Source organism: Neofelis nebulosa, chromosome 4 (genome assembly GCF_028018385.1).
Source record: "Neofelis nebulosa isolate mNeoNeb1 chromosome 4, mNeoNeb1.pri, whole genome shotgun sequence".
Classification (NCBI taxonomy): domain Eukaryota; kingdom Metazoa; phylum Chordata; class Mammalia; order Carnivora; family Felidae; genus Neofelis; species Neofelis nebulosa.
The window spans coordinates 151,727,236-151,742,134 of record NC_080785.1 but is presented as its reverse complement, the minus strand read 5'-3'; the positions used below and the strand labels follow the sequence as shown (position 1 = coordinate 151,742,134).

General features: G+C 46.2%; 1 protein-coding gene across 7 annotated transcripts in view; it reads right to left on the bottom strand.

Annotated features, from left to right (window-relative positions):
* Positions 1-14,899, bottom strand: part of USP4 (ubiquitin specific peptidase 4) — a 50,235-nt gene that overhangs the window by 1,278 nt on the left and 34,058 nt on the right. For 2 of the 7 annotated variants that reach the window (XM_058726944.1, XM_058726943.1), the window contains 7 exons: positions 12,499-12,690; positions 11,482-11,570; positions 6,683-6,910; positions 5,119-5,189; positions 4,738-4,856; positions 4,230-4,379; positions 3,096-3,199 (listed from right to left, as the gene is read on the bottom strand). In XM_058726944.1, the coding sequence (XP_058582927.1) occupies positions 3,096-3,199; positions 4,230-4,379; positions 4,738-4,856; positions 5,119-5,189; positions 6,683-6,910; positions 11,482-11,570; positions 12,499-12,690 (953 nt within the window). Of the gene's footprint in view, positions 1-2,333; positions 2,518-3,095; positions 3,200-4,229; positions 4,380-4,737; positions 4,857-5,118; positions 5,190-6,682; positions 6,911-7,756; positions 9,991-11,413; positions 11,571-12,498; positions 12,691-13,291; positions 13,389-14,899 lie in introns of those variants that run through there. The other 5 variants (XR_009260925.1, XR_009260926.1, XM_058726945.1 and 2 more) reach the window with 5 other exon arrangements.

Below are 14,899 nucleotides of genomic sequence, written 5' to 3'. Positions count from 1 at the left end.
AAAACTCTAAAAAAATGAAACAATGTCCTCACTCATATGTGGAATTTAAGAAACTTAACAGAAGACCATGGGGGAAGGGAAGGAAAAAATAAGTTACAGAGAGAGGCAAACCGTAAGAGACTCTTAAATATAAACAACAAACTGAGGGTTGATGGGGTATGTGGGGGGGGGGGGGAGGGAAAATGGGTGATGGGCATCAAGGAGGGCACTTGTTGGGATGAGCACTGGGTGTTGTATGTAAGTGATGAATCATGGGAATCTATCCCCGAAACCGAGAGCACACTGTATACTCTGTATGTTAGCTAACTTGACAATAAATTGTATTTTAAAAAAATGAATAAAACAAAACAAAGACCCTGAAATTAAATTTATAGGTAACAACCAAAAGTCAACTACTTTTTTTGAAATCTATTCTTTCTCAAAAAGGCTCTGAAAGGGTAAAAACGGAGTCATCAGGGACCAAGGCTTTAAACTGTAATTTTGGAGGGTATCTGGGTGGCTCAGTTGGTTAAGCTTCTGACTTCAGCTCAGGTCATGATGGGTTCAAGCCCCGCATCAGGCTGAGTGTGGACAGCTCAGAGCCTGGAGCCTGCTTCTGTCTGTCTGTCTGTCTCTCTCTCCTCCAACCCGCCCCCTCCACACACTACTTGTACTCTCGCTCAAAATTAAAACATTAAGCAATTTTTTATTAAAAAAAATAATAATAGGGGTGTCTGGGTGGCTCAGTCAGTTAAGCATCTGACTTCGGCTCAGGTCATGATCTCATGGTTCACGAGTTTGAGTCCCATGTCGGGCCCTTTGCTGACAGCTCACAGCCTGGAGCCTGCTTTAGATTCTGTATCTCCCTCTCTCTTTGCCCCTCTCCCCCTCATGCTTTGTCTCTCAAAAATAAATGTAAAAAAAAAAAAATTTTTTTTTAAGCCTGTAATTTGGGGAAACTAATCCAAAAAAATAGAGAAACCCAGTATTAATGTTCAGGATGGCTGTTAAACCATAGCCAAGGGACCCATAAAAGAAGCTGATAATGGGGCGCCTGGGTGGCGCAGTCGGTTAAGCGTCCGACTTCAGCCAGGTCACGATCTCGCGGTCCGTGAGTTCGAGCCCCGCGTCAGGCTCTGGGCTGATGGCTCGGAGCCTGGAGCCTGTTTCCGATTCTGTGTCTCCCTCTCTCTCTGCCCCTCCCCCGTTCATGCTCTGTCTCTCTCTGTCCCAAAAATAAATAAAAAACGTTGGAAAAAAAAAAATTAAAAAAAAAAAAAAAAAGAAGCTGATACTTTTAAGATTTAAGCAAAAATCACTCTCCCCAACTTGGTTCAGGGAGATGGCTACTACTGCCTCTTCCGGCCTCTTAGAGCCTCTGGGGTAATCCCAGTGAGGGACACTGGGTTTGCAGAGCTGGGATGTGGACAAGATGACTCACAGTTTCAGAGAAAGATCAATCTGAGTCCAAGTTGGTGGCTGGATAACAATGCCTCATGGTGATCTAAGCATTTACCACAGCCAACACTTCCTGTCTTGATTTTATACTATTCCCCAGCAGGATGTGTTTACAACAGCAATCCCAGCAGCAATGACCAATTCCCAGACTCTACGAAATGACAGACTCTAACGGAGGACTGGTTACTAGTCTCCAACTGCCGCGTGACTTTGGGCCAGCCGTTTAGCTATTCCTTATCAGAGTGCCTGCACAAAGCGGGGGCGAAGAACATAAGGAAAAGGTGCCGAGGGCCTGTTCCCACTGTCCATGCTTGGCATAACAGCAACAATGGTGGTTCTCGATCCTGGAGTTCCAACTGTGGACCCAATGTGGGTTCACACACCACCAGCCTGAGCTTATGGATGAGAACACTGAAGGATACAGAGGCTAAGAAAGTTGCTCAAGTGGTATGTTTATATACTAAAATAGCACTTAAAAGTAAATTCATTTTTTTAAAGTAAATTCATTTGACATTTATGAACACAGATACCAAAATTAGTTTGGGGAGGAAAAAAGTTGCAGGAAGTGTTGCAGGTAATATGTGATCAGAGGTCACCAATAGCCATTCCAGTCAACCCCAATTTTCAAACAGGCGCAGTTTTTATTTTCCAGCCTCTCCTACAGCTAGATGTAGCCATGTGCCCAGTTATAGCCAATGAGATGTACATAGAGGAGTTAAGGGAGATTTCTGGGAAGCTGGCTTAAAGGGGAAGGTTGTGCCCCTTTTCCTCTTCTTCTGATGGCCTGGAATGTAGACATGAGGGCTGGACACTGAGCAGCCGTCCCAGCCATGAGGTTATACAGTAAAAACGGAGGGGCAGGAAAGCAGACTGTTGGACCAACAGAAAAAGCTTACCCGTACAGGGGAGAAGACTGGGGCTTAGGGCAGTTCTGTAATCTGCTGTGAATATAAAAGGAACTGATATCTCCCATGGTGTCATCTCTAGGGTCCTAACGTTGGGTGTAGTGGCAGTTGGCATGGTGCAGATGCAGCAGAAACAGGAGGAAACCCAGCTCTTGACTTCAACATCACTAACACCCTTCCACAAACAACAAAATATAAGTCTTTTCATTATAAAAGTAAACCTACACATTCCAGACATTTTGGAAAATAAAGTAGAGCAAAGGGAAGGTTTCCTTGTTTTGCTTTAACGTAATTGTGGCACTAGTTCCTGCAATGACGCAGGCTGAACACGTCACAGGCATTTCCCCGTGATCATTAATTTTATTTTGCAACGGCTGTACACTCTTCCATCAAGTGTGTGGACAGTAGTGCCAACTGTGGGTCAGCAATCCTGATACGAATTTTTCACTGTTATAAACAGGTGAATATCTTTGTGCATAAAGCTTTTTCCCAATGTCAAGTACTTTCCTCAGGATAGATTCCCAGAGGTGGGATTATCGGATTCAAGAATACAAAGACAAAAAAAGACAAAAAAAAAAAAAAGACAGAATGGAGAAGCAGCAGTTTGGACCAAACCTGAAACCTTGACACTGGAGGCATGAGGTGCTGTGTAAATAAAGTACTTAGGGCAGTGCGTGGCACACAGGAAGAGGCTGGTGAGAGACTGGCTGAGGGCATTTCAACATCTCGGAGGAAGCAGATGCCAGTACTTACAGTGGCCAACCCCCATGGCTCCATAATGATTAGACACGGCAATGAGGTCGTACACATAAGGCCTTGCTGACAGGTCACACACAAACTCGGACATGTTCAGAGCTCTGAGCACAAAACACAAAAATGGCCTTTAATACATTAAACTCAGAGAAAGAAGTCAGAGTAACCCAGCAATCCCTTTTATGCAACAGGCTAGAACATAGGAAAGCACTCAAAAACTAACTGCAGAAGGAAGGAAGGGAACAGGCCACAGCGGCAGGGGACCCAGGGTCTTGTTCTGAGCACCAAGATGTTCAGGCTGGAGAGAAGTCGCGTGGCTAACTCTGGCCCCAGACCAGGCGAGGAAGGGCTCTAGGCACAGACGGGAGGGCTGCAGCAACTATGTAGAAATGGCTGTCAGTATCCAAATTCTAGCTGGTGCCATAAAAATTTAAGCTAAATGCCAAAACAGGTCCCAGAAAACTTTTCCCCCCAATATTTTATTTTGAAAATTTCAAACATAAAGAAAAGTTGAACGAACTTTACAATAAATACTCATATAGCTACCACCTAGGTTCTCCCACTGACACGTCTATACTTCATTGTCTATCTACCTCTAGTCCCACTACCCGGGAAACACTCTAAAATCTGCATTTTGTGGACAAACTCTTATTTGGTTGACTTATTTTCCTGCGTCAGTTATGCTCTGCATCCTGGGACCTGAGGACACTAGTAGACAGCCAGTCCCACTCTCCACCCAGGGACAGGACAGGCGGCTCTGCGTCCCCACCTGCAGCCCAATTCTCCTCAGCAGACTACGCTCCAGTTACTCTGTAGCCCTGTTAACGAGACTCGGCACTGCATTTGTGCTGTCCAGCTGAGCCCAGGCTCCCTGGGACCAATGATGGATAGGATGACCAGTTCAGTCAGGTGGCAGCAATGATCAGCATCACCCTGAACCTGGGAAGCGCTTCTGTTGGAGAATCTTTTCCCCAAACGCGGGAGGATGGGGAGAGGGGGTGAACCAAAGTCTAACGGCCCAGACCCAAGCAAACATCCTAATGCAGAAAAGTCTTTGGTGGCAAAACCCTTAGCCAATCAGTGCCTAGGTTTCTCGCCTACTTTTTAATTTTCCTAAGAACACTCAGGACCCACCTGACGGGGAATTCCACAACGGTGTCGAGCTTATCCCTCCAGTATCTATTGTAGGAGAAACGTTTGAGGTGGACCACCAGGATCTTCGGCAAGGACCACAGGTCAAACTTCTTTGTGGCCTGCTGATGCTTCTTACAGTTGGGACAGTACCTGCAGAGAAAAGAGAAATCTCCATTTAGCGGGGGGCCAGGGAGCCAGGGCCACCTGGGCACCCAAGCATGGAGGCACAGCCACAATCCCCTAATGTCTTTTCTTGCACTCAGCACGGGCTGCTTCAGTGCGGCGTGTGTGTGTGTGTCTAAGCCACCTTCCTAAATAGGAAGATGGCTTTCTTAGTCTGGAAAACACAATTTGCACAGAAAGACTGTGATATAGGGACAGCCACATCACAGCCATGTGATAAGAAGTGACACATCTCCTCCCAAAAGGGTTTTTGTGTACAGATGGCCCCAGCAGATCTCAGTCCAGGGTGCAAGGGTGTCCCTGCCCAGACTGGGGTGCCACGTACCAGGGGTCATGCTCCCCAAGGGTCTCCATGGTGGTGAACAGCTCGATACAGTCTCTCAGCGCCACCGCGGTCTTCTTCTTCTTCTGAGGCTGCAACATGCTCACGTGCTTCTCATAGGCCTATGGGGGACAAAGTGCGGACTTCTGTTGGGAAATATGAGTCCTAACCCCATTAAGCCACAACCTCCCAAGCTCCCATCCCTGGAATATAATGCACTTTCTGGAGCCTCTGAACATATAATGACAAAATCTTTAAGTGCTTTCCATTCTCCATCCGAAGTAGAATTTGTCAAATTGCTGGGGAACTGGGGTGAGTGACCTGAATACACAGCCAGAGCAGAAGCCAGCATGTACCACTGACCAGGAGTCCCCAGTCACCTACCTCAGATTCTTGCTCATCATAATAAAGGCTCCGGGTCTCACTGTCCCAATCAATGGCCAGTGTGGATCGAGCTGTGGAGGAGGACCAACGTGTCACTTATAACTGAATAGCCAGCAACAGGAGAGGCTCTTCAGGTGACAGGAGTGACAAGAAAACACTCAGGCTTCATCATCAACACCTGCTCACCTATCACCAGCCACTGCCAAGAGCAATGCTTTGCCTTGAGCCAGCCTACTCTGAACCCTGGGACCCCCAAAACCTTTGGCAAAGATTTCCTCAATGTCACAGTAAGTTCCAAAGGCTCTAAATATATAAGGATACTGAAAGAACATAGATCAAGATGAAGTTACAGCAACCAGATTTACCCTCCCACCTTAACCCATGAGAAAACCCGACAAAATAATAAAGTGGTTTTGAAATGAGGGATATTGGGCAGAGCAGGCGTGCTATCCCCAAGGGGAGAAAAACAAAAAAGGTGATGCCTAGGGGCCCCTGGCTGGCTCAGTTGGTTAAGCGTCCGACTTCGGCTCAGGTCATGATCTCACGGTTTGCGAGTTCGAGCCCCACGTTGGGCCCTTTGCTGACCGCTCAGAGCCTGGAGCCTGCTTCGGATTCTGTGTCTCCCTGTCTCTGTCCCTCCCCTGGTTGCTCTCTCTCTCTCTTTCTCAAAAATAAATAAACATTAGAAAAAAATTTTTTTAAAAAGGAAAAAGATGATCCCTACACTGCCCAGCTCACTGCCCGCACTTTCCAGGCCACAGCTTGCGAGAGACGGGGAAGGAGACGGAAAGATTGAAGGGGAGAGTCAAAGACTAGAATTCAAGAAGCTGGCTAGAATATGCAAGGCCTTGTACAAGAGGAGGCGGCCACACAGAGAGGAAGGAGCTGCAGGGACACAGAGAGAGAGATAGACACAGAGACCCAGAAACACATTGGTAAAGCTGTTCTCGAAACCAATTTTTTAAAGAAATGTAACAAAAAAGAAAGAGAGCGAAAGGACAGTGTGCTCATTTCTTTGCCAATGAAGGAGACACGGAGATGCTTCTAGGCAGGGGTCTTCACCGTCCTCTTGTGCTCTCCGTACATCCCGTGTAGGTGCCTCTTCTGTCTGCACATCAGCCCCCATTACAGGCTCCAGCTAACAAACAGCCTACACAACCCATGACCATGGGTCACATTTCATGAGTAGTCTTATGGAACAAAAGAAATCAGCATTTAGCCAGCCTCGTTAAGTGACATGGCTCTGGCGAAATGCTGCCAGAGGTACGAGAAATGTTAGCAACCCAGAGCGAAGGTCCTGAGGGTGGTGGCAGTGAAGGGAGAGCTCACTTCCATCCAAAGTCATCAAGGGCCAAAGAGAAAAGCCTGACAAGATGGCCAGGGCAGGAGGGGTGAGGTCTCTGAAACTAGGGAACTTTAAGCCAAGGACCACACAAACATCTGTTCCCGGAGCTACAGGAAGATGGCAAAAGCCCAGTGCAGTGAGTGCTGAGCGCAAACGGGATTTTCAAATGGATCCTAAGCCCCCAAATGCCCAGTTTGAAAAGTCAAAGAAAGTGCTTACAATTGAGTTTAAGTAGTTTTCCATCAGTTGCAAGGGAATTTATATCCGCTGTTCCGTAGGAGTTCACGAGGCTGAAGGTAAAAAGCCTTTTCGGGCAGGACTGGTCTTTGACCTTCTTTTGGGTGGTCTCCCCGCAGTCATTTCCCAGCTCGTCCTCCCCACTGCCTTCTGTGTCTGAAAGTTGCTCTCTACCTTCGTCCTGATGCTCCATTTCTTCTTCATCTTCTCCTGGCATACAATGAAAACCAATGTGTACATAAATTGCCACCATTTTGATGTTGAAAATTTTACTTCATGTTTAACTACAGTGCTTCCTTCCAGATTCTGTCCTGTTTGTGTGAAACTACACCTAGCCCTTCACAAGGTAGCAAAATTCCTGTGTGACCCTCACAAGCTGGTTAAGACAGGCAAAGTGGGCACTGCTAATCTGTGATGAGGAAGCACAGGCCTAGGAAGAATCAGTGACGCTCCCGAAGGTACACAATGTGGTCAGCAAGCCCACCTGTCCTAAATTTGGGCCCCTCAACACTTGAGTACTTTACTGGGCTTCGCCCCACATCCTCTGACTCTTTCAACTTCATCACTTGACCCACAGAGAGAAAAGGGAAAAAATGAGAAGCCAAGAAGACAGTTTGGTTGAGAAACATAATTTAAAAGACAATTAAGGGGCACCTGGGTGGCTCAGTTGGTTAAGCACCCAACTTTGGCTCAGGTCATGATTTCAGTTTGTGAGTTTGAGCCCCACATCAGGCTGTCTGCTGTCAGCAAAGAGCCCGCTTTGGATCCTCTGTCCCCCTCTTTCTCTACCTCTCCCCCACTCTCACACACACACACACACACACACACACACACTCTCAAAATAAAAGTCAATTAAAAAATATTATGATCACAAATATTAAGCAAAAGTCTTCAGTTCCTCTACAAGAAACAGGCTGACTGTCCCTTCAACAAGTAGTCAGTGAATGAATGTCTCTCAGGTACAGGTGCCATGCTGGTGGGTCCCAGTGAACACAGCAGACAGGATCCTGCCCACTTTTTTTTTTTTTTCTCTTTATTCATCGGAGATTGCTGAGCTTCAATAATTTTTTTTAAGTTTTTTTTTTTTTACATCTTTACACCTAATGTGGGGCTTGAACTCAGACTCCAAGATCAAGAGTTGCATGCTCTTTACTGAGCCAGCCAGGCGCCACTCAAGAGTTTTAATAGGCATTCTACAGACATATGCTGATGAGTAAATTTCCCAGGCATTTCCAGAGAACTGGTATATGGGGCTGCAATAAAAAGATCCATAAACATATTCATTGTAGGGGCGCCTGGGTGGCTCGGTCGGTTGGGCGTCCAACTTCGGCTCAGGTCACGATCTCGCGGTCCGTGAGTTCGAGCCCCATGTCAGGCTCTGTGCTGACAGCTCAGAGCCTGGAGCCTGTTTCAGATTCTGTGTCTCCCTCTCATTCTGTCCCTCCCCCACTCACACTCTGTCTCGCTCTCTCTCAAAAATAAATAAACATTAAAAATAAGAAAATAATGCGGCGCCTGGGTGGCTCAGTCGGCGGAGCATCCGACTTTGGCTCAGGTCATGATCTCACAGTTCGTGAGTTCGAGCCCCGCGTCAGGTTCTGTGCTGACAGCTCGGAGCCTGGAGCCTGTTTCGGATTCTGTGTCTCCCTCTCTCTCTGCACCTCCCCCACTCATGCTCTGTCTCTCTGTCAAAAATAAATAAAAATTAAAAAAAAAAAATAAGAAAATAACATAACATAAAATATGAAGTTTACATACTGGGGAAATAGTAGACATGGACGACATGGACTACTCCGAGGAAAACAGTATGTTGTACATAAAAATCCTCTTTTTCTTAGACAGTCTGCCATGGGAGTGTTCATAAGGAAAGACAAGTCAGGCCCAGGACAACGCAGCAGTTTCCTCTCAGGCCACAAGAACAACATAGCCATGGATGAGGGCGGGCCACGCACCCCTACTGGCACCCTTCCGAAACAGCCAGCTGGCACAAGACCACAAGCCCAGCCCTCATGGACTTTCCTTTTCCAATCGGCCCACTTGGCTCCTGAGGCACTGGCACTGCCCCTTTTACACCTAGGTGAACCTGCCCCGCTCCCAGACCAGCAGGTGAGACCCTGCCCTACCTGCTACCTGTCTGACAGGGACACAGAAAAGCCTGCGTCCACCCCACTCAGTAAACAAACAGAGCCCTAAAACTATAAGAACTCCGTCCCTGGTTGTACCACTGGCTATCAGCTCCTTGGAAAATCTCAGGAAACTTCTGCTAATGCAGTCAGAATTAAATACAGTGAAGTGTATATAACAGGATGAGAATAGAAAACAGAGTCCACTGAAAGCAACTACCCAAGATCAGGAGAATCAGGAGACAGCCACCATAGGCCTGACAAGAAGCCATGGCAGTAAAAACATTAGAAGTATTTCACAACATTAAATAGGGTTTGAAGTCTATTTGCCAAGACTCAGTTAAAGGATTCAAAAGAAGGCAGTAATTCTCCCTGAACAGGAGACTGACAAATGCAATATCTAAAAAGCTAGGCTAAATATAACAACAGCAAATACTGACATGGTGTTATTATTAATCGTGTATCTATTATGTGCCAGGTACCTTAACCCACATTATCTAATAAATTGTAAACTTGGGGCACCTGGATGGCTCAGCTGGTTAAGTGTCCAACTCCTGATTTGGCTCAGGTCATGATCTCACAGTTGTGAAATGAAGCCCCACATCAGGCTCTATGCTGGGCATGGAGCCTGCTTGAAATTCTCTCTCTCCCTCTGCCAATCCCCACTCTTCAAAAAAAACAAAAAACAAACAAAAAAAAAACCCACCAAAAAACCTGTAACCTCAAATCTGTGAAGCAGACGTCATCATCCCATTCTGCAGATGGGTGAACCAAGGTTCAGAGGAAGAAGGTGACTTGTCCCCCCACACTTTGAGCTAGAAATCACAGTGCTTTAACTGCCAGAGCACCAAAAACCTATGGGTCTCCCAAGGTCTGCTCGAGACCGTCATGACCACCCTGACCTCTCTGCTTGTGGGACCTGGACACAAAACACCCTCTTGTTCATCCCTAGTGGAAGAACATGATATTCTGGGCAAGAATCAGAATATAATACTCAACATCACTCATTATCAGGGAAATACAAATCAAAACCACAATGAGATACCACCTCACACCTGTCAGAATGGCTAACATTAACAACTCAGGCAACAACAGATGTTGGCGAGGATGTGGAGAAAGAGGATCTCTTTTGCACTGCTGATGGGAATGCAAACTGGTGCAGCCACTCTGGAAAACAGTATGGAGGTTCCTCAAAAAACTAAAAATAGAACTACCCTACGACCCAGCAATTGCACTACTAGGCATTCATCCAAGGGATACAGATGTGCTGTTTCGAAGGGACACATGCACCCCAATGTTTATAGCAGCACTATCAACAACAGCCAAAGTATGGAAAGAGTCCAAATGTCCATCAATGGATGAATGGATAAAGAAGATGTGGTATGTATATACAATGGAGTATTACTCGGCAATCAAAAAGAATGAAATCTTGCCATTTGCAATTACATGGATGGAACTGGAGGGTATTATGCTAAGTGAATTAGTCACAGAAAGACAAAAATCGTATGACTTCACTCATATGAGGACTTTAAGAGACAAAACAGATGAACATAAGGGAAGGGAAACAAAAATAAAAACAGGGAGGGGGTCATATTCTCTTAAATATGGAGAACAAACAGAGGGTTACTGGAGGGGTTGTGGGAGGGGGGATGAGCTAAATGAGAAAGGGGAATTAAGGAATCTACTCCTGAAATCATTGTTGCACTGTATGCTAATTTGGATGTAAATTTAAAAATTAAGCTAATAAAAAAAAAAATGGCAAAAAAAAAAAAAAAGTATGACTAGAATAAACAGTAAACCTAAAATACTCACAATGTGCCGTATCTGGTGAGGACAGAGCCTTGTGAGCATTATTTTTAATGTCAAGTCTCACTTTTGAAGACTGTGCACATCTTGGAGAAATCTTGGCATTTGGATTTGCAATTGAAAATTTATGGCACTAATTTGGAGAACATTTGCGGTTGTATAGTGATAAACCCACTAAGTCGCCTAGGCCCCCAAAAGGGTAACAACCACAATGCAGGTCAGACACAGCTCCTCAGTCAGGGATAAGCTTGTGAGCACTTGGACATGAGAGAATGGCGAGGGCTCTGGGTTTCCTGCAATGAGCCTTATCCTACTGCTTTGTAGACTGTGGCTCTCTTTGCTGCCACAGACGGAGCTCTCTAGAGTCAGCTATTAACCTGTAGCTTCCTGGGCAGAAAGAAACACTCAAGAGAAACTCTCTGCCCTCTGATTGGCTGGCCAGGACTCCTGTCCTCCCCAGAGGCAGTGCCACATCAGAGTGGTGGGCAAGAGCCAACCTAATAGCTCTGCAGACAGAAGCCAAGTCATGGAGGCAGTCAAGTGCCGGATAAGCACCCACTGCAATCCCAACACACCTCATGATCCTGGGCAAGTCACCGAGTCCTGTCAGTCTCACTCTGCCTGAGGTGAAACACAGTCTACATGTCTAAGAAGATTCCATGAGGCGCTGAAGTTGGATAACATGCACTGGCAGCACGGAGTGGTGCATCGGGGCTCCCAGATCTGCTCTCTAGCCAGAGCCCCCACCCAGCCTTAGAGCCTCCCTCTCCCGTGTGTACAACACCTTTGGAAGAAGAGGGAGGTCAGGAGGGATTTGGTCAGTCACAGCCCCACAGCGTGGCGAGCGCTCACCTTCACAGCTGCCCCTGGAGCCATTGCAGGCCCCCGGCTCCAAGGGCGAGCTGCCAGACTCATCAGGCAAAGGCTGTTTTATATAGCGGCTTGAAAAAAAGGAAGAAAAAGAATGATGTGTTAGCTATAACATTTACCTGTTTTTCTCCACTATTCAGCTAGAAGTAGTTCACAACTGATATACTCCCAGCTATTCACAAAGCAATTCAGGTAAATAAAGGGGCTTTAAAAGCATGTGATTGTCAACACTTTAGATATTGAGGGGAACCCAAAAGATAAGATGTCTAAGTACCAAGTCGCCAAAGACTCCGAGTCTTCCATGAATGCTTGTTTCAAGTCTTCTATGAATGTCACATGGCATCACCATTAGAAAAATATTTCCCAGGAACATTAATTACCAGCTTCAGAATGATCGTGAAGCTACTTCAGAAATTGTATTCTGACACAAACTGCCCTCAAAACACTAGACCGCCTGCACCCAGTGACTGACAGATGTGACAGACATGATTCTAGGAACCCCAGAGAAGGCTTAAGTGACAGTATCATGATGCTTAAGATGTGCCAGATGGGGAGCACCTGGGTGGCTCAGTGGGTTGAGTGCCCGACTTTAGCTCAGGTCATGATCTCAAGGTTCGTGAGTTCAAGCCCACGTTGGGCTCTGTGCTAATAGCTCAGAGCCTAGAGCCTGCTTCCCATTCTGTCTCTCTCTCTCCGCCCCTCCCCCACTTGTGTGTATGCACGCATGCACTCTCTCTCAAAAATAAACAAGCTGTAAGAAAAAAAAACCAAAAAACAAAAAACGAAACAATGTAAGACCCCTTAAAAAAAAAAAAAAAAAGATGTGCCAGGTGCCCCATCCCAACAGCACCTGTTCTGGCCCTCTGGGGGCAGGCCCAACTGCATTTTCACAGGATTAAGCACGTGGGACCAGCACAGGGACACTGCATGGGGAGTCACCACTATGACCAGGCCCGTCTTGATTTTAGATAACAAGCAAAATGCATTTCTGTCACCAACCTGATACGCTCACAAACAGCCTGGTACAAAGACTCAAGGGTTAGCTTGTGCTTGGGAACAGAAACCAGCAGTGGCTGTCCATACAGCACTGCCCCGGAAGAAGTGCTCGACGGCCTGGACTTCCTTTCCCTGAAGTAGACTGGAAGTGTGACACACTCAGAGCCATCAGCGGAGGTGCTGCAGACCTCGTACCTGTGTCAATCACACAAGAGGGCACCTTCAGCAGCAGGCCATCATGAGCAACGGAGATCTGAGCTGCAGCTACATGGTGGCCAGGTTACTGGGACAAATCATACTTTAGCATAAAAGGTGGATAAGCCATTTCCAAGAAGATTCTGGAAGCTGGGTCAGGAATCCCAAGGATCACTATCAGCAAAATGTGAACCTATGCAACCCGGGAGTCAGGGATAATGTGATTCTCCTTCCCCCAACCGTGGCCTCAACTCTGTGGTCCTTTAATGGGACTCAACACAGATGACAGCTGTCATCGGGACCATCACTGCAGACATAAAGGCGCAGGAAGGGGGAGGCCTGGCCACCAAGTTCATCTTCTGTCACCAAGGAGCTCAACTTTTGAAGTGTTATAAAATCAAATATTGTACAAGAATGTATACCTAGAATATTATGCAAAGATGCTTTCTTTCAAATGAGGAAGCAAATTTATAAAACTAATTGTTTGCTATCTTTGTTCAAAAACATTGAAGTAAAAGAACCATATTTAATTTTTTAAAAATTAGAGATAACCAAAGAAAATGCTAAATATAAATCAATGATTTTGAAAAATGTGTCTTACTTAGTGAATACATGGGATTGAGGAGATTTATAGATGTTTTATCCTGGAACAGATGTTACCAAAATTGCTGGCAACCGACTGTAGTCTTTCCCTCTTCCTATAGGGGGAGACACAAACTTACTGATTCAATTTTTGAAAACTATAAACACACACACACACACACACACACATACACACACACACACACACACACACACCCCTCCCCAGATGCCTGGCAAATAGTCCTAAATGACATATGTGCAAGAGGAGTTCTAAGAAAAACTCACAAAAATGTCTAAGGTGTGCTCTAGGTAAGGGCCCTGTGGTCCAGCATTAGTGTCAAGAATGAGGTCTTGGAGTGAGGCTGGCCCAGGTCTGTCACTGTCACCTTCTGGCCACTATAAGGGGGCCAAGTGCTCCCTTCTGAGTCTGCTTACTCAGTGAACAAGTCTACCTTCTAGTGTGGCGGTGAGAATTCAAGGACTCAGCGGCAGAGTGCGCCACACACTCAAGTAATATTAGTGCCACCAGCGTGTTTTCATAATTACCAATTAATCTTTAAAACAATCTGCTTCCTGATGGTTGGCACTCAAGCCCTCTGCAAATTCCTTTGTTGGTGGTGGTTTGCTAAGCTTCCCACAGGGCAACACCCCAGTTCCTCTGAGCTTGGGTGTGTACAAACACTAGTTTCCAGAATTGAGGGGAGATGTTTGCTGTTAAGGACTTGGGGTCAGAAATGAACAGCCTTAGCCTGACACTGAGCTGACTTTGTCAAGTAAGCAAAGATGGCTGAGTGGGGAGGCAGCCTGTGCAAGTGAACAGAACTGGGATCTTGGGTGTGGTCAAGAACTACTTCTTTTAGAGTGATCTGGAAGTCACAGGCCCAAAAACTTAAAGGGAAGGAAATGATTCCTTCGTGTACTGCAATCCTCAACCAAAACAAAAACCAAAACAAATGCTGAAAACCTTTCTCAGCAGAGGCAAGTTTCCAAGCAAGAGGGAATGAGGAAGAAACAGCATGGGTGTGGTCCACATTCAAGCTTCCCTGAGCAAGTAAGTGACTGTCAGGGAGTGCAGACAAGCTCATATTCTACTCCACCCCACCCGGGAGAGGGACACACACAAAATTACAGGGAGCAGCCTTCAAGTAAGAGGACCTGGGAGAGGCTAAAGAGATCACTGGAGCTGGCATTGTACTGTCCCCACATGGATGAGAAAATAGTCTCAGAGCTTACAGAATGTCAGAGCAGAAAAAAGTTGTTTCTGTCAACCCTCCTGTCACTCTGAGATCGCCTGCCCAAGGAACCACGGCCTACATCACATCCCTTCCCTCATCTTCCTGTGGCTCCTTGTACAGCTGTGACTCTTCTTGAGAAAGGCATTTCTGACATCAGGACCATCTATAGGACTACTAAATAGGCCCTCTTAATAGGTAGCAACTGGTGACAAGAGACTATGTCCATGCTAAAGAGAGTTATCTGGAATATCTAGCTCTGAAGTGCCATGAAGTGCTTAGCATTGATGGCTGTCAGAATTCCCTGAACCCCATCCCCTGGCACAAGGAGTCAGGGCAAATCCACATGAGCACGGACTACCAGATCTTCTGCTTTGGAGACACCTACAAGGCAA